Genomic DNA, 19,711 nt, shown 5'->3' on the forward strand with positions numbered 1-19,711 from the left:
AGGCTGTGGCCTGGTGGTTAGACCTTGTGATGAGTCGCAGCCACAGAACTCAGCAGTTTGCCAAGCTTCCCCTGACCAAATAGCCTCTGACCAAGCGGTGCCAAACCCTGCTTCTGGGGCCACAGATGTGCTTTCCCCTGGGGTGGGGTTTGTCCAAGTGAAGGGTCTTTATTCCTTTACTCCCGGCTGACAGATGAGCACCCATGGGCCAGAGCTTCCTGTTTTCTGTCTCCTGGCCTTCGAGTGCAGAATGAGTTTCATTGTTTTTAAGTGGTCGGAGAGGAATATTTCCCAGCCCAGAAAATCATAGACAATTTCCATTTTGCTGTCCACAAGATTTGATTGACATCTCCTTGACCCCTGCATCCGTGGATCTGGAGCTCTCTGGGTGCTTTTGTGTTGCAGCGGCAGAGTCGGGAACAGAGATGATGGGGTGGGAACACTGGCAGGTCCTTTCCAAGAAAAAAAAATTGCCAGGAACAAATGTAGGCACAACCAATTCCACATGCCCAGCCTTCCTCATGCTGACCTGGGTTTCTTTGTGCCTGGTCTTCTGTGGGCTGCTTGGGTGACCACCACACCCCACTGCAGGCTGGTCTGGGTGAAGGGATGTCCCATGAGTGACCCCCGAGTTTTCTGAGGGATGCAGAGTGACCTGGTCACTTTGTCACCCTCACCCTCATGATCATCCCTTGGGCTGGCCTCCTTGTTCTAATAAGAAGTTTCCATCAAGGCCTCACAGCCTAGAGGGGGCAAAGGTGAGATCAGCCTTTCTCACCATCCTTGTCCCTGAGGCTGAGTTCACATGGGTGGGGGTTGGGGTGCCTGTGAGCCAGCAGGCTCTAAGACTCCTTTGGACGCCCTTAAGAGGCCTTCTGGTGACCATGTCCTGCCTCATGCGGTTCTGGGGGTTGAACCCAAGTCTTCCATGTGTCAAGCTTATGCCATTGAATCCTCTCTCTGCCCTCCCCCACTCCTAGATGGTGGGAGGAGGAGAAACGGGTCCTTATTTCGTTGACAATTTACACATCTGTCAGCCTCCTGGATTTCCTGCCAGCCATGGGTGTGTGCCTCTCAATACTTTGCCTACAGATCCAATGCTTTGCCTCTGGCTCCCTGAGACATGCCATAAACTAGGATTTGGTGAAAAACCCTAATAGGCCATCAGCAGAGCGTTGTTTTTGAACGCGGAGGAAGCGCTCGGCCAATAGGGCCCTGTGATTATGATTCGTGTTTACAAAATGGAAGTGGAGTGGACTCCGTTTCAACGATTTTCAACGAGCATTTCCCACAGCTCTGTTTGATTGGAGTTTGTTGAAAAGTTTAATGTTTTGGTAGGCAATTTATAATTTCCATGTTGAACAGCCTGAAAGGAAGAGTGAGCGGAGCCGGGTCTTGTTTTTACAGTGGGATGGTGGGAACACCCCCTCCACCCACCCGGTCCCTGCCAAGGATGGAAAACGGAGCCGAACGGCGGGGAAAATGTGGCATCGCCTTGTACTCCCTCGGTGAATCCAAGCAGCCTCTTTCTTCAGCACTTCTCCTCGTACCTCACAGAATAGAATTTCCTGCTGCTTAACGTCTCCAGGAAGGCAAGGTTTTCCTCTAGGCTCTAATAGTACCTAATTTCCTTTCTCTTCCCTTTATTTATTTTCCCTATTAATAAGAACCGATGGTCGGAGATGAAGGGTTCTGGGAAACCCATCACTTCTGTAGGATGTTAATAACTTCCTTTCAAAAATCCCGACACCCTATTGACTTCCCCAAAAGGAGTCTCCCGAGCCTGCATGCCAGTTCGGCTTCCCAGGATGGGTACGGATTGGTGGGGACCCAGCTATCCTGTGAGATCAACTGGCTTTGGGATGGAGAGGCCAAGGTTGTCACCGTGGAGTCCCAGCGCGTCCTCGGGGCCTGGCCAATCTTCCGCCACCATCTGGATTTGGTTAGCTCCCTCTGGGCAGTGGGGCCGAGCCTCATTTCCTCCGACCAGTAATGTTATATGGGCAGTGATCCTGGGCTGCCCTAACATAATTGAAAATTATGTGTATTGTAGGCTCGGAGCGCTGAAATGTAGGCTCATAAAAATATGTGGTGCAGGTAGCCTGCGGAGATTGGATATGGCACACAATGAAGCTTTTATGTGGAGTAAGAATTATACGTCTCTGTGTTCACAGTGCATTATGGGTATGACAGGTCTTGGGTGGGGTCCTCGGGGCAGGCCTGTCACCTCAAACAAAGCCTACATTTCCTGATCCGCTGGAGCGGGTATCTGGCCACAATCAAATCCCTGCTGCCGATGGTACAAGGAAAACGTGCCCGTTGGCAGGGCCCTCCCCACTGAGGGGAGTGGAAGGGCGAGGTGGAGGGTGCCTCGGCCTCGAATTTTCCCCCACAGGTTTTCCACAGATGGAGTGATGAGTGCTGGTGGGTGTCCTTTTTGGTTGGCCTCAAGGAAATGACTCCATTGAGTGGTTTTGACCAGAAAGGCCCATATATTTATGTGGCAAGTGAGAATGGGAAGAAGTGAGGGCGAGCCAGGGCCTCAGAGATTCCCGTAGTCCCCTGGCTTGGGGTGTTGGGCTGAGGGAAATGTTTACTTGAGAGCCATGGACCTCTCTCCAGTTGAGGTGATCCGGGGCCCTGAAGGAGGTCTTGGGAAATGGTTTCATCATAAGGGTGCTGGATAGGGTGGGTGGGTGGGGCTATCTGCCATATTTCTTCTTGTGGCAATGGAGCAGAATCCTAGATGTCTCTAAGTGTTTGGGGAAGCCACTGACCCACACCCCATTACAGGTAGACCACCCCTTAGTTTACAGATGGGAAAACCCGAGGTCGGAGAAGCAAAGGGATTACAGGCAACCACAGCTTGTGGTGAGTTCCCAGCTGCTAGTCACCGGGTTTCTTCACCACAGGTGGTTTCTCAGTTAAAGGCTCTCAAGCTGTGGAAATTATACTGACCTTGTCTAGATCGAGACTGGGAAATGACTGGCACATTGGCAGCTGGGGTATTCCAGTTCTCAGTTTCCTTTTATTTCCTCAGAAGAGTCTCTGAGGAACTCACTGGGAGTTTGTGGATGGCTCTGACCGTTCTGTCTCACAGGCTGTTGGGATAAACTTTTTCTTTCTGGACTGCTCTCTGCTGTCTTTTTTTCTTTCTGTGGAAGTCTTCTCTCTCTCTCTCTCTCTCTCTCTCTCTCTCTCTCTCTCTCTCTCTCTCTCTCTCTCTCCTCCATCTCTCTCTCTCTCCTGTGTTCGGGACTAAATCCTGGCTCTGTGCTCAAGGCTCATGCCTGGCAATACTCAGGGGACCATATATGGTGGTGACGGGGATTGAACTTGGGTTGGCAGTGTGCAAGGCAAGAACCTTAGCCGCTGGTATCTCTGCCTTTTGTGGAAACTTTTCTGACTGAAAAAGCCTGTGTTTGTTGCCTTTTCCAGCTTTTTTCTTAGAAGTGCTGTCTTCTCTTCTGCCCTTCCCTGGGCATGAAGCCAGGCTGCCCATCTCACTGCGGCCTCTCTGCTCTGTGGAGGAGTTGGCTCTCTCGCTGGTGCAGAAGGTCCCTGAGGGCAGATGTCTCTCTCCATAGTGAATAGACATTTCATCAATATTCTCTGACTAAAAAAAATCTGTAGAATTTGCTTTGGGCTTCTTGGAAAAGTCAAGAAAAGTCAAGATGGCTCCTTACTCCCCTCTCTGCACTAAGGGATACCTTATGAATTGTGCGCCCCAGGGTCCCAGGGTCAAAAGCATGACCTTAGGATCTTAGCATCACATTTAAATTTTGTTTGGTTGCCTGAAGATTTCCTCAGTGAAACTGGTATAGTGTGGCTGACAAAAGTCAAATGTCCAGGAGTTGCTTCCACATCTACTAATATGTCTCTGAGTAAGCCGGCTACTTCGCCTCAGTTTCCCTCATGTGCTTCCAGGGTGTTGGGTCACTTGATACTTCTAGTCCTTCTCAGAGTAGGAGTTTCTCTTTTCTCCTTTGACTGAAGCAGCCCCTTTGCAAGGTGCCATGCATTTCTTTTAATTTTTACCTTGGAGAGGGGCGGAGACAAAGGGGCATGACCAGGGCCTTTATTTTCATCTCTTTGGCAAATCGGTGCATGATTTGGATTTCCGTGAGCCTCTGGAGATGTATCTATAAATTGCATTGTGCCCTGTTTGTGCTTTTTACTGAGAGTGCTATTGGTTTTAGTGTTTTGGGTTTTTTTTTGGGGGGGGGGACAGGGGTGGCAGACAAGGAATTCTGTCTTCACCTGAATTGTATTTTGTGCCTACGGACAGTTGTATGGCTGTACTCAAATTTCTTTAAAATGATGGACACTGGCATTTTAGAAATGAAGATCATTCAAAGAGCAAATTTGATATCGGGATTCTCCTAGCCCTGGCTTGGGATGCCCTTTTTTTTTTTTCCTGCTCTCTCCTCTCCCTCCTCCACTCCCTCCTCCCCTACACTCCCCTCTAAATAAGGTAGTATTAATGAAATCCTTTTATCTGAAATCACCCCAGAGTTGGACTGCACAGCAGAACTGTGATTGCAGATAATATTGATGCTCATGCATAGATCTGTTATTGAACCTGAACTCTAAGGGAGCCCCTATTGGTATTGCATGATTTGTTGTTGTTTGCATGCTTTTTAAGTTTTCCAGTTTCTGATCCATGTGGCATGTACCCCAAGAGATAGCTCCTGGGCTGGTTGGCTGCATTTCTTTTCTCATCGCATCACCCTTCTCCATGTTGGTTTTGTCTCCTTCTCTTAGTATCTCCAGATGAAATGGCCACTGCTTGATGTCCAGGCGGGGACCCTCCAGAGCAGACAAGCCCTCAAGGACGCCCGTTCACCATCACCGGCGCACATCGTTGTAAGTGACCGTACAAAGACAGTTGCTTTATTTTGGGGGGAATGAAGAAAATGCTCTCTTATTGGAAAAAGGCCTGGTTTATCCATTTTACCTCTTTGTTTAAAGATAGTGTTGGGGGAAAATTCTTGGATATGATTCTGTGAGGTATTTGTGTTCTGCGAGTGGACCTCAGTGGTTGTGATGGAAATTTTTTTCACCCCTTTCCATTGTCCTGTTCCTTCACATTGGGTTAGTCAGAGCGGGCTCTTGTTCGTAGGGCCCAATTACCAGAGTTTGGGGAGACTTGAAATGGTATCTAAGCAATTCAGAAAAAGAAAGTAGCTAAACCCTTCTCTGAAGAAGTTATAGAGGGGCGGTGGGGTGTCAAAGATGCAGTTAGGGAATTAGAGGAAGCCAGAGATGTGAGTTAGCAACTTCCCTTCCCTACTCCCATTATGTTAATTGTTGGAAAGTAAATTCCTACACTAACATCAGAAAAAGTTCATCTGGGCTGATCAGAAACTTAGAATAGAAGTGAACTTGGAAAGGCTTATTAAATTTAATCTGTCTTTCTATGGCTTTGGAAGTGCGGGGGATTACTATAGGAAACATTTGTTTTCAGTCCTAAAAAACTGTAACAGAAAGCGTATCTCCATATATTTTTAATGTATGTTTCATAGACTTTGTAGCTTAGAAAATGAAATTCGTAAATTAACCTCTGGAGAAGATAGCTCAGCCTTATTAGAACAGTCTTAATAAGTCCAGCATGACTCCGGCTCATGCTATGTATTTATAGTATGAGCTGGACTTCACATTTTAGAAATAATTTATGCAAGACATTTTTATAATGAACACATGACAGGTAGGATTATGCAAAGCCCGAAACAACTCATGTATTTTTAATTGAAGTATCACAAAGTGTTATCCATTAATATATTTTGCCTCTATGTTCCTTGTAATTTCTATAATTGGCAAAATAATTTTCTTAAGTAGAACAATCTTAAGATGCCTTGTGTCAAATTTCAGGCTAACTGCCTCCTTATTTTGTAGTTTGTTATAAATGACTGTGTATTAGGAAATGAGCTATGCTCCTATTCTATGAATATTAAATGTATATGTGTGTATCGACATCACAGAGTTGGTTACCATCAAACTATGTTTTGAGTCTCTTTAGTGACAGTCTCAGGCGTGTTTACGTTATGAAGAAGGGATGTAGGGAGAAGACTGACTCTTTCCCGAAGCTTCCTCCTCCCCCAGCCCCATAGTAAATGGGTTCTCACAGTTGCACGTGCCCTTAGAGGGCCAGGACTCAGGCCTGGCAGTGCCACTAGACCACTGAGGCCTCATGTGCTCTCAGAAAAGGAAACTGGCCCAGAGATGCCTTAAGTGAACTGCCCAATGTCACACGCGGCCTTAGTGACAGAGTCAGCACGGGACTCCCTCTCTGTGCCTGCCCCCCATCTGTGGCAGAGCCAGCCCACAGGGAACGGACGGTCACTCTTGGCGGCCATCGTCCGAGATGCGGACACAGGCACTGTGTAGGAAGCTTGGATGCTCATGCAGGCGTCTCCTAGAAAAGCAAATGCTGTACCAGCAACATGCAAAGGTTACGAAAACACTGGCCTAGAGTGTGTTGAGAGTTCCTGGAGCTGAGTGAGGAAGGCCGTCGGCCTGGGTTCTTGGCTTCTCTGAACTTCCCAATGCTTAGGAATTGATTTCTCTCTGCCTTTGGAAATGCTTGGTAGGGCTGCCCACATTGTTTCCTTAAAAACATTTTTGAAAGCAACAGAAAAATTCACTTTAAAATTTCTTGGGAACGTTTACTCTGATTTTTTTTTTAAAGTAGGGGCTACTCCTAGGGTCCTGCTGGTGCCCAGAGGGGAGGGAAAAGTGTGCTTATGCCAGGCCTAAGCTCTAGGGTTTGCTATCTCCCCGGCCAAGTCTCTTTTTCTCCTTGAGTGTACAGAGAAGATACAGTTCTTAGAAGTGGTTCCAGTGGCTGTAGCCCTCAGTGGGTGTGGCCTGGAGGCCCTGGGCTAAGCATCACCCTCCAGCAAGTGTGGGAAATGATCATTAGGGGAGAGAAGGTTCCCTCCTTCCCTGTTTTCTACCAGGACAGTTGTCTCCTCTTGGCCCTTGGCACCTCATTGTTCAGTATTTAGCAATGAGCCTTCTCCTAGAGTCCACATGGGTTTTGGTGAGGAGGGCAGTGGGGGAGAGGAGGGCTAAGGGATGAATACCTCCCCCTCTGCTCATCTGATTCACCAGAGCAGCCCCTGGTCAGCACCCACCACATTTCTGGGGGCGACCCCTGTTTGCACGAGCCACAGCTGCCAACCCAAATCTCATCTTTTGTGCCTTCAGCCCTCGTTCTCCTGGGGCATGGGAAATGTCATTACCTTGAGGTAATGATACCCACTTCGATAGCTCAGCTGGGAGAGTGAAGGACTGTAGTGACCCTTGAGGTTGTAGAGCTTGATGGAGGTCGGGCTCAGCGGGGGCTGGAGGGAGAAGATGGAAGTATGGACCACAGGAAACCACATTGTGAAATCTTAATGCCAGTCCAGCTGCCTGCCAGTGTCTCAGGCTCCCTAAGTCTGCCCTGGCGTTGGGCGTTGCTGCTCTCTTCACAGGGGTGGGAGGGGGAAAGGTTGTATGTGGTGGTGGTAGGGATTAGAGGGAGATGGGGGAGTAGGGTGGGAGGCTGGGGGAGCGGCCCTTTCCGTGCCATTAGCTCTCACTAATGGGGGATGGAGTGATCCTTCATTTGGGGTCCTTGCATTGGTCGTTGTCTTATCACAGGAGAATCGTATGTAGGGCAGTGCCATGGGGTAGACCCGGGTGTCTGTACTTGGAGCCGAGTGTTCTTATGAGAGGTGATACATCACTTGGGTCTTCATGGGGCTAAGCACTGGTTAGAAGAGTGTAGTTCAAGTTCAAGTTGACTGATGAATGCCCAGTACTTTCCCGGACACTTGGCTCCTCCTTATTCTTTGTTATTCAGACTCTTCAATAAAACCTTGTCACCTCACAGCATTTCATCAGACACATTTCAAAATAAATGGGCCCAGGGCTGCTTCCTAATTTCTCTGAACTTTGGATTTATTATAATTTCTTAGCCAACCATTTCATAATCATTTTTGGATGCTTTATTTTGGAAATAGAGAAGTGTTCAGTGTTGGTTAGTGATGATTAGAGACTATAAACGTGACAGGTTGTGAAGAAAATCTCTTTCTCCACTGCCCATTGGCAGCAGAATTTTCACATGGGAATTTAAGCTGTCTGTTGGGATAGTTTAATCTGATTGAATTTTTTAAAATGTGATATGTGGGTTACCACAGCCTGAAAAATGAATGCATAGAATAAATGTTCTTAACTCATTGAGTTTGATTGGTCAAATAATATTTAAATTTAGAAGCAAGGGCTGGAGCTATAGTACAGCGGGTAGGGCATTTGCCTTGCACAGGGACAACCCAAGTTCCATTCCTGGCATCCCATGTTGCCCCCTGAGCACTGCTAGGACTAATTCCTGAGTGCAGAATCAGGAGTAAACCCTGAGTATCGCCGAATGTGACCCAAAAGAACAAAAAAATATTCAGAAGTAGACCCCACAAATTTTATTTCCTGTTACTGATACAGTGTCTTGTTTATGTACAGAAAAGAAAGAACATTAGTCCCCACCATGAAGGTCTTGATGTTGCTTTTGGCAGGATAAAAGCCAGCAGTGTCTTAAGCAAATCTTCATCTCCCTGCTTCTCTGGCTTCCCCTATTCCCTCCTCCAACCCCAGAAATCTGGGGGTGTTCTCAAGTTCCAGAATTCTACTCTGCCCTCAAGGCTTTCCAATTGCATTTTCTTTTTATTGAGAGAGGAGGGCTGCTCCTAAGTGGTGTTCATGGGGCTTGCAGGCTATTCCCAGAGATTTTGGCCAGGATGGTTCAATCAGAGGGTCCTGGCGGTGTTTGGGGCTTGGCAGGGCTAAACCTGCGATAACAGGATGGATATGGGCCAGTTTGTACACGGTGGCCCCTTAGTTCCTCTGCTGTCTCTCCAGCCTTTCCGAGTACCACTTTCGGATTCATACAAGCAGCTCATACTTCTTTCTCTAATAGCATTTTGAAACTTATATTCTTATTTCAGTGCTCTCTTACTCCCCCTCCTACCACCTTCTAAAATGAGTGCCAAGCAGCTGGGTTCTGCTCAGTGCTGGTGTTTGTTTGAGTCTTGGGAAAACTTGAAGGGGGTTGGGGTGGCTGTTGAGGTGCCATCCGGGACCCTGCCCCTGGAGGCTTTGCTACACAGCGACTTCCCATTAACCTCCTAGGTACCCAACAAGAAAAAGATTCTGAACCCCAAAGGGTGGTGTTTTGGTGTGGTATGTATTTTAGGAAATGGCAAAGAGCTTCAAAGGTCATACAATGTCCCAACACCTTTACTCCTTTTACCAGTGTATCTTGAGGGTTTCCTTTTCAAGCGGATGTGAGGTTTTTCTTTACCTTGAGGTGGTAGATGGCCCCTGGTTCTGGGCCTGGTGTGTTTTGTTGTGTATTAAGCATAGAGATGTGGAATGAAAAAGCAGTCTGCATCCCTGGGAACAAAGGGATTGTGGTGGTGCACTTTGGGGGTTGTTATTGCTTAAGTGCTGAAAGAAGGCAGAAAGTGCTTGTGAAATCCAGTGAGGTCTCTAAGACTTCAGACAGGATCTCTGCTGTCGGCGTTGAGTGTTTCCAAGTAAGCTCAGTGAATGGCCAGCCTTCGCTTTTATTTCGGGAAAGTTCAGAGTTCGTAGCAGAACCGGAGAGGTGGGATAGTAGGATGCTGGATCAACTAGGGAGATACTACAGTAGGTAGACTGCTTGCCTTGTACACGGCCAACCCTGATTCCATCCCCAGTATCCCAAATGGTCCCTTGAGCCCCCCAATAGAGATCCCCAAGCACAGAACCAGGAGTAAATCCTGAGTACCACCAATGGGTGTGGTTCCACCCCCCTCAAAAAAAAGGTTGATAATACAAAACCCCATTGAGAGCACGCTCTTGCTTATGAAGCACATGTGGGTGTTTTGATGGTTACTGACTGGCCCTATCTTCTCCCTGACCCTGATGGCTGCTTGCTGGCCACTGGTGTGGACAGGAAGCTCCCTGTGAGATGCTGAGGATGCAACAGAGGGTTCATGGCAGTTCATGGGAAGCCCTGTGCCAGGTGCCACAAGGAAGGACTCCAGGTCCCAGGAGAGTGGCCAGGGAGAGAGAACTGGGCGAAGAGGGTGAGGATTAGAGGCTGGAGGGCCCTTTGGAAATGGCCTTTCAAATGAGGTATGAAGGATTGACTGGTGTCATCCCCCCTTATCCACTCCCCGCCCCTGTAAAGGTAAGGGAAAAGACATGGGAGAATGCTCCAGGCAGGAAGGAAGACTAGATTGGATATGGACACTGGCGAACGGTGTTGGAACATTGTATGACTGAAACCCAGTCATGAACAACTTTGTAACTGTCTACCTCATGGTGATTCAATTAAAGAGAATTAAAATTAAAAATAAGGAAGATGTGTACCAAGGTCCACGAGGAAAAATAACAGAGAAAGAGAAAGCCAGTGCCAGTTTGGGGACATGGAGGTCTTGGGAGAATGTTCTGGGGTAGAGTGTGGGATCTGGGGTCGGGTGTGACCGGGTTTTACAGGGTCCAGGTCCACCTCTAGCTTTGCTCTCAGGGTTCATTTCTGCTGATGCTTGGGGTGTCATGTGCTGTCTAGAACCAAACTCAGGCCTCTTGAAACCAAGCATGTCCTCAGCCTGTTGAACTCTCTCTCGAGCCCAAAGGCCAAGGGAATGATCCCACACAGCCCTTTGACTTGTGTTCAGCGGTGGTCAGTGGGAGCCATGAAAGGGAATGGATTTGGAGGGAATCTCAGGAGGATGTGCTGATGGCGATGGTGTCCCCAAGGGGGAACGGAAAGTCAGTGGGTGCATGGAGCTGCCCATTGGAAGAGGATCTAATTTGGGGTGGGAGTGTTGACTTTTAATTGTCTCTGCTCTGTCTTTATTGAGCTGTAACTGCCCTCTCACCCCAGGTGGCCTGAAGGGTCCATGGTGTTCATTTGATACGCGTGTCTTGTAAAGCCATCACCGCCAGCCCTCTAGCCAGTACTGCCTTTCTGTCACATGATCGCCACTGTTGGGCTTTAGGGTTGTGCTGGGGCTGGAGCCCATGGCCTCAGACATGCAAGGCACATGCTCTCCCCCTGAACCACCTCCCAGCCCCGCCGTTCCTTGTTTTGTGGTGGGAGCATGTTCGATCTTCCCGCTACGCACTGTCAAGAATGGAAGACTAGAGTTAGTTAGAATCACTGTGCCATGCTTTAGATTCCCACAACTCACTCATTTTGTAAGTGGAGCCCAGCACCGTCCCATTATCCCCCATTCCCAGCCCCTGGTAACCACCTCTGTACTCTCTGTCTCTATGAAGACGAGCCCTTTTGAGATTCCACATGTGAGTGATGTATTGACTTTGTCTGGCTTATTTCATTTAGCCAAATGCCCCCTTTTGTTATAAATGGGAAGGTTTCTTTCTTGCGCATGACCGAATATTTCACTGTGGGTGTATCATCTTTACTTTATCCATTCATATGTCAATGAACACTCCGGGGCTTTCCCTGTCTTGGCTATTGTGAGTCCTGCTGTAGTGAATACTGGCTTATAGAAATCTCTTTGAGATACTGATTTTGTTTTCTTTGGACACTTACCCAGAAATGAAATTACAGGATTGGGTGGTAGTTCTATGTCTAATATTTTTGAGGAAACCTCATGCTGTTTCTCATGGTGACTGCACCAATTTTTATTTCCACCAGTAAACAAGGGGTCTTCCCTATTCCCATCCTTGCCAGCATTTTATTATCTGGTCTTTTTGATGGTAGCCATCCTAACAGGTGTGAGGTTGTATCTTGTGATTTTTTTGTATGCATTTCTCTGAGGATCAGTGAAGTTGAGCATCATTTCCTCTGCCTAACAGTCATTTATAGTTGATGAATGGATTTATGGGGGTGGGGCTTTTGACTCCAAAACTGTCTTCATAGGGATGCTAGATTAAAATACTTTGGCCTCATTTTGGAAACAGTGAAATGGAAACAATCCAAACTTTCAGTGGGTTCCTCAAGATTCCTTTTACCTAGATTATTTTTAGGGAAGGACAGGTAACTCTCCCTTTGCTTCCCCCAGATTTCAATAAGTAGCTTTAATAGATCTTCCTCTTGGTTTTGTACTCACCATCGATTCAGTCACTGCCTGACTCACTGATCTACGAATATTAAGCGGTTGTTTCTTATGTGGGGGGAAAAATTATTCTAGATGGCAAGAGAAAGTGGTGAGGAACCATCCATGACAAAGATCAAGACGAGACTAGCCAATTAGTTGGTACCAAGCACTGCCCCAGCACCTCGCTCATGCTTAAAGATCCCCACTCTCCAGAGCAGGAACTTGTCACAGGGTGGCCAAGTGCTGGCCCAGTTATGGCGCTCAGCACGTGAAACGAGGAACCACTGTGGAGATGGTTAGAAGGAGACAAGTGGGACGCCCCTCTGCTGCCAGGCTGGAGCCCCTGGAGATGCATCCTCTGCCCAGTTCCAACGGGACTATTGGGCAAAGCTTGAGGTGGCCTACCAGTGTCTCTGGAGATTGGGACATGATGTTGGTGGGGGATTGGGTGTCAGCATGCCACCAAGGACTCCAGGACACATTGCAGGAGGCAGGTGAAGGCTGCTTGGTGGCCGGTGCTGGCACTCTAAGAGCTTTTTCCCCTTGCACGCTCTCTCTGTTCCCCCATGTACTCAGACACTTTCCTTTTTACGTTATCAAAGCCACCTGTGTGGGCTTGAAGAGATGGTCCAGGGGGCAGGGCGCTTGCCTTGCACGTGTCCGACCTGGATTCAAATCCTGACACCTCATGTGATCCCTTCAGCACCGTGAGGAGTGATCCTGGAGTGCAGAGACAGGGGTCAGCCCCGAGCACGGCCAGGTGTGGAATACCCCGTCACCCTCCCCGTTATCCACGTATCTGTGACTCAGTCACTTCCCTGGCCATGCTGCCATCTCCCAGATGACTGTTTTGGGGCAGGCTGGGAGTGCTGTGAGATGCCTGCAGTTTTGTAGGGGTAGATGCAGGCCCCTACCTGAGGGCAGGCAGGAGGCAGTCTTGTTTTCCAGGCAGAAGGGGTGAGCAGGAGGGCGGTCCCTTCAAGGGAGAGCCCAGGGAGAGCCCAAGCCGGGCCCTACTTCCTTCTCGCAAGAAGCCAGTTGGGGGGAAGAACTCGGACATTTTTGAGGTTTGGGACGGGCGTGTGGCAGCCGAGCACCTTGACTGTAGAAAATACGCCACCAGGAAGCGTTATGTAAGACGCTCACATCCCCATCAGCCGAAAATCACAGCCAGTTTCGCAATGCCAGGCCACATCCTCTGCTCTGTCAGCCATGGCTGTCTCTGTGTGTCAGTCTGGGGGTGTTGTCTTTGGTTCGTCCTGTTCTCCCAGAGGCCAGCAGAGAGCATTCATTGCTTTGGGTTTAATTTGAGCTCTGATTTTTTTTTAAAGGGTCATACCGAGGGGGACTCTGGGGCCTTTTAGGGTCACTCTCAGTGGTCAACTGACCATGTGGCACCAGGGATCAAACTCAAGGGCCTTCACATGTTTGGCTTCCGCTCTGCCCCCTGAGTTCTTTCCCTGACCCCAGGGGCTCTCGAGAAGGTTGTGAGGGAAATCCTTTTCCCCTAGAATGCTTGCTTCTTGGTTGCTGGGGTCCCGTGCAGTACGGCACCAGCTGAGGGTCTCCCGCTTGGTCGACGCCGTCTCCCTGGCCCTCAGTGCTGAACCCTCAACCCTCACACCCACACGTCCTTCGCTATCACTCATGAGCGCTGGGCCGATCTTGTCCTGTGTGTGGACAGGAACGGTTCATTTTCTATGGAGAAATCCTGCCTCTAACGTAAGTGAAATGAATCTGTCATGTAGCTTTTGTGAGATTTATGTTTACTGCAGACTGTTTGGAGACAAGCCCATAATCTCACCAACCAGATTACATTATGAATAATTGGAGTCGATTTGGTATATTTCCTCCTAGACTTTTTCCTCTGCACGTGTTAATATTTATATTTGGCTTTAACATCCTTGAGCTCGCAGCCGTGGTCAGCATTTCCAGGCTTGTATTTATGTAAAATGAAAATCGCTCTCGTGAATAAGCACTTCCTTATGACATGACATTTCTTAAGAGTTTTTTTAATGATCATAGAGCAGCTCCTAAGGTGATCAGAACCCACTTTACTTAATCCACACCACTTGAGTGGGTCTTTAAATGATCTTTTGTTTCAGCTGTTCTAAATAAACTTGTGATGAACATCTTTGTGCATATGTATTTGCTCAATCCCTTTCTTCCTTTTTTCATCTTTCTCCCTGACAGTCTTAAAATATATTCTTACTTTATTTTAAAAGAGAACAAAGTTAAAAAAAATTTTTTTCCCCTTGCTACAGAGCCACAAATGTTTTTTTGAAAGGTTTCGGTTCTTATAACTCTCAATGGCGTGTGAGAGTCAGACTCAGCAAGATTGGTGTGGTATTAATATGTCTGGGGAATTGAACAAAAGAAGGGGTCTGAGTGTTACTGGAATGACGTACTTTACTTCCGAAAGCTCCAGAAAAGAAGCTCCGCCAGCTCATCTTTGTCACTCTCCCTCTGGCCTTTCGCCTTCAAAGAGACAAGAATTGCATCTTACGCAGTTTGGTGGTATGTCAAGTCAGCGGTGGTTACCCCAGATTACATATGTTCATTTAGGCGTCTGTTGGCCTAACTGTTTGCCTTGTTAGTCCCTGAATAGTCACAGCACTTTGCCATTTATCTTAGAGATCTTGGTCTTATCCTTCCTTTTACAACTTCAATAACAGCGGGCTGATTTTGTTTGAGTATCTCTCGCGTTATTGGACTGAGAGGACTTGTGCACGAACCTGAGAATATAGAAGGAGTGAGGATGTGTTTCTGTCTTTCTTTTCAAACCTGCCACATGTTGCTCTTGAAGAACAGCCTGTGGTCCTTTCAGAAGATGCAAGCCCAGGTGAGCCTGACCACCTACCTGACCACGGTGCCCGGGGAGCCATTGGCAGTGCGGGGTACCGCCTGAGCTGATGTATGTCTTATGAGTGTTACTGGATGCTGGAAGCAGAAGGATGTCCTTCTGTACAGCATAGAGCAGGTTCTGGGTTCTGCAGAACGATGGGCACAGGAATTGGAGTACAGCGCGTGCTTCTCAGTCTCTCCAGGGACCGGATGGGCACACAGTTGGGAGACTTGTTTAAGGTTCAGCGCCTGCTCTGTTTACTAAATGCGGGAGCCTGTCTTAATCAAAGTGCATTTACTTAGAGCGCACCTCATGGTGTTCCCTGTTCATCTTCCCAGTAAATAGAACCGGAGTGTTCTATTGGCCTCCATCCTGTCCTGAGTGTCATTTCTTGTCGCATCGATACTCTAAGGAGGGTGCCTGTTGATCCTGCCAGATTTAAAATTTCTTGAAGTCACGGAGCCCCGTGGTTTGTTTCTTCACTTACATGGGCCTTCTCACTCCTACTGTGGCTTGCCTCAATGAAGCAGAACACCAAGTTTGGGAAAGGGACGGGAGTTTCTGTAGTCTGGGGTGTCACTTTACCGTGGAGTGTCTGAAATCATCCTGGTTAGGAGCAGGAACAAGACTTGCCTGCATGTCTCTGTGGTCTGCCTGATGGGTTCAGGTATCTGGGACAAACTTATGACTTGGGGCTGTGATACTTGCCTGGGGGAGAGAGATCAGGGCAGGAGGGAAGGAGCAGGCAACCTATGGCCAAGTGAGTCACTGTCAGCTGTCCCTAGCCTGCTTCAGCAGCCACTCAGTGTCTGCCCTGTACTCCCCACTCCTGGCTGCGTGTGTCCAAAGCTCCAGGAAGTCAGGCTTGTCTAGTCTCTGTCTCTGCAGTCTTAGTTTAAAGCGGCTCTATTTAGGAAATATGGAATGGGATGACTAGGCTTTTATCTATATGAGAGATACCCAGCAGTGCTCGGGGCTTGCTCCTGGCTCTGTGCCCGGGGGTCACTACAGGCAATGCTTAGGGGACCATGTATGGTGCCAGGGATTGAACCAGGATCAGCCACATGCAAGGCACGAGGCCAGTGCCCTACGTGCCCTTTACTATCTCTCCAACCCCTGAGTAGACTTGGCAAGAGAATGCACAACAGCAAACTCTTGGGCCTGGTTATTTAGGATAGGAAATGGGTATTTCAGCAGTGATGCTATAGGGTATAAAAACTGATGCTGTGATTAACGTGATAAGACCTTGAAAATAGATAGGTCCTATCTTCAAGTTTTTAAATAAGTTTTGGAAAAGAAAAGAGACTTCCAGAATGCCTCTGGAGTCCATGAACAGGCGGGAGGGAGGGAGGTGCCCTCAAATGTTCTTGTGGGACAGCGCATTGTTCAGGGCGTTTAGCACATAATTACATGCAGAGCCAGCGAGGTAGCTGAGCCGTCCAGGGTTCCACGGGCAGGGGTGGCCACAGGCAGACAATTTTCCTGGTCCCCGTTCCAGCCCACACACTCCCTCGGGTGCCAGATTCTGCCCCCATCTGGACGCCACAGAGCCGTGGGAAAGCGGCTTCCCCGAGTCCTGCCCTTTCCTTCCAAGTGTTGTTCTCTGGCTCACTTCTTCCCGAGCCTCCTGGCCGCGTTGCCTCTTCCTGACCTCCTGGGCTCCTGCCCACCTCTCACCACTGCTGCCCTTCCTGGGGGCCAGTCTCCCATGCGGAGGCTTCCCGAGCATCTGTGCCGCTCCCCTGCCTCCCTCCCAGCCTCTTATTTCCTATCCTCCGTCCTCATGACCTATCCTTGTCCTACAGAATGTCCCCCTGCTCGAGATGGCCTTTGCCAACACCTTCAACCAGACATACCATGCACTGCTACTACAAACCCATTGAGTCAATTTTAGTGATGGATAAGACCAGGGCGGCTCTTCAATAGGCACCTGCCCGACCACGTGATTAAAAGGGGATTTGGAGATTTAGGGGTATCACCTGGAGAGTGTAAAAGCTAGCGGGGGTTGGGGGAGGGGGCCATGCAGCAGCCATGCTTGCCTGGAGGAGGTAGATCAGGACAGGAGAGAAGAAACAGGCAGCCTATGGCCAAGTGAGTCTCCGTCAGCTGTCCCTAGCCTGCCAGCACCGCGTGGTCTGTCAGTCCCTCCGGGTGGACCCTGTGTCCTGACACTCCCCCTCTGGATCGCTCTTTCCTGAGAGGCCGTCCGCAGTGAGAAGCTGACGGATGCTTCTCTAGGCTGGGCCTGCAGAGTAGGTCCATCTGGGCAGTGATGGGGCCTGCTCCCTTGAAGGGGCCAGGGTCACCGTGGAACCCGATGGAGCAGGGCAGAGTCTCTTGTTCTTCCCACTCAGCTTGCTTCTGTCATAAGTTGACTCCCGTAGTTCTGAGGTTGAAGTGTGTGAAAGGCTGAAGGGGAGAGGACAGCCCTCCTCATTCAAAGTCCTGGGGAGCAAACCAGCCCCCGGAGATGGTGGAGTGGCCTCATTCTGGACACAGGCTGCTGGACCCCCCTTCTTACTCTTCCCTTTATAAATGTGAGGCGGAAGTGAACCTTGATAGGTAGAGATGGAACATAAAGAACAAAAAGGCTCTGTCCTACTGTCCCAAGTTTTAGGGGTTACAACTCACAGGAAGTAAGAACGGGATGTGGGTCAGAGGCCTGGCTGGGTAGAGTTGCTCCTGAGAATACCTTCTGGGGCATACTCTGGAATACAGAAAAAAATCATCATTTTCAAAAGAGGTAACAGCAGCCTTTAGCCCAGGTCCATAAGTGCAACAATGTCGGGAGCCCAGGATTGCACCGAACCAGGCAAAGATATTGTCAGAAATGAAAGTAAATTTAGCAGAAACCATTTCCCTTGTAGAACCATCTTGCCTGCATTCTTCCTGAAACTCCACTTTGCCATTGCCTGTCTCTGCAAAGCTCTTGGTTGGAACAGCCTCTGTTAAGTGATCTTAAAAATTGAGTTTAGATATTGAGGATAGCACCTGTGTACTGAGCTTGCAGAATAAACACTCAAGTGTTCAGATCAGGGCAGGGTTCTGAATGTACATGCCTCAATAATGCCATCTCCCCCCCCCCCCCCCAACTGAAAGAAACTACCTCCCCTGTCATCTTGGAGACATGCAATTGGGGAAAAACAGTGGAGGGGATGGTGGTGTGTATGTGATTTAATCAAAGGTTATGTTGGAGGCGAGATACCAGGCAGAAAGGGTCTAAGTTAGGGCCTTCATACCTGCCTTCATATACATTTGTTGGGTGAGATTGACACTCCCCGCTGACAGACACCAAATGGAAGTTGCTCATTTTCAGAAGCATTTGTTGTCTGCGGGGTGGGTGTGGATGATGCCATTTGATCCTGCATCGATGGCAGAATCAACATAGGAAGCCAACTGGTCTGAGGTTACTTTCTGTCACTTACAGTCAAAGGGATTTGAATATAACTTCCCAAGTCTTAGACTTTTCGTAAAAAAAGTTGCTTCCTTCTTTGAAGATTCAGCTCTCCAGAATTAAAAATGCTGGCGCAAGAATGGGTCCTTCTGCCTCTGTGTGTGGAATGCATTTGCTTTTAAAATTGGGTTGATCTGTGCCCGTCTGAATGTTATTTAAGAGGGAGATGTGCTCTATGCACCCTTCCCCCATAATTTCTAGAAAGAAGCTTGTGTATACAAAGCAGTTTCTAGGATTTGCTCCCGATTAGTGGGGGGGAATTTTGAAAATGAACTTTAGATATTTTTGTGAAATTCCTGTTTTTATATTTTTACTTTCTCCGAGTTTTCTCTTGATATGTATGGACCTTCGGGCCTCAGCCTGGTCACATGGTACATTAGAAACACTGCTTCTGGGTCATGGGCAGTGGTGGCCCAATAGCACACGGGCATTCATTTCTGTTGGGCATTTCGATTAGTAAACTTTATGATTTGATGGTATTTGTGTGCTTCATCATTATTTTCCTTCAAAACAAACACTAAACCCTGCAAAGCCCCTCTCCTTTCTCAAGCCTGCCAGTTGCAAGATCGTGGGGGTGTGACAGTTTGTGCCCTGGATCGAAAGCTGTGGGCGGTAGGGAGCCGGAAGCAGTGCAAGGGGAGACTGAGGACGCTGTGGCTGTCAGGGTTCCCTGGGAAAAAAGGGATCGATGGGTTGGGATTTGCAGATTGGGGCCACTAGAGTCATAGCTGTCACTCTACTTTCAGCAGTTAGCCTTTGGAGAACTGTCCCAGAAGCAGGAACCCCAGCTGTGCCCGTCAGAGCCCAATTTGATGGTTGGAGAGCAAGCACAGGGTCAAGGCACTGGCCTTGCACATGACTGGGGGGGTTCTCTCTCTGGCACCATGAATGATCCCTTGATCCAAGGAATGATCCCTGAGCACTGCTGGTGCGTCACCCTTCATCCACTCACCCCCACCCGTAAAATGTCCCAGTGAAGAAAATTTTGAAAACTCGCCGTGTAAAGATTTGTTCTGTGTGAACAAAGTAGTGGGAAAGAGGAATAGTTTTTACCTGAACCAATAGTGTGTGTGTGTGTGTGTGTGTGTGTGTGTGTGTGTGTCTGTCTAGGCTTAGGAGAACTGTGCTGATCTCGGCACCCTTGATTTATTCTACTTAGTTCTTCTGACTGGGCTGGCTCCTTCATCTCCAGGGTCTGTGCACTGGGGTCTCATTCTCAGAAATGCTTGCAGTGACCCTGACAGCTGCTAAAAGTGGGGACCTTAGGAGTCATCTCTGTTATTCTCCTTCCTCCTCCTCTTGCAACTGAAAATTGCATTG

General features: G+C 48.5%; 1 protein-coding gene across 42 annotated transcripts in view; it reads left to right on the forward strand.

The window, feature by feature from the left end:
• Nucleotides 1-19,711, forward strand: part of TCF7L2 (transcription factor 7 like 2) — a 202,336-nt gene that overhangs the window by 73,619 nt on the left and 109,006 nt on the right. For all 42 annotated transcript variants that reach the window (XR_008793359.1, XR_008793361.1, XR_008793363.1 and 39 more), the window contains one exon: nt 4,765-4,866. Coding sequence is in view for 39 of the 42 variants with exons in the window: in XM_056120409.1 (XP_055976384.1) it covers nt 4,765-4,866 (102 nt within the window). In the remaining 3 variants the exon portion in view is untranslated. The remainder of the gene's footprint in view (nt 1-4,764; nt 4,867-19,711) is intronic.

Source organism: Sorex fumeus, unplaced genomic scaffold (assembly GCF_029834395.1).
Source record: "Sorex fumeus unplaced genomic scaffold, SorFum_2.1 ptg000043l, whole genome shotgun sequence".
Taxonomy (NCBI): Eukaryota; Metazoa; Chordata; class Mammalia; order Eulipotyphla; family Soricidae; genus Sorex; species Sorex fumeus.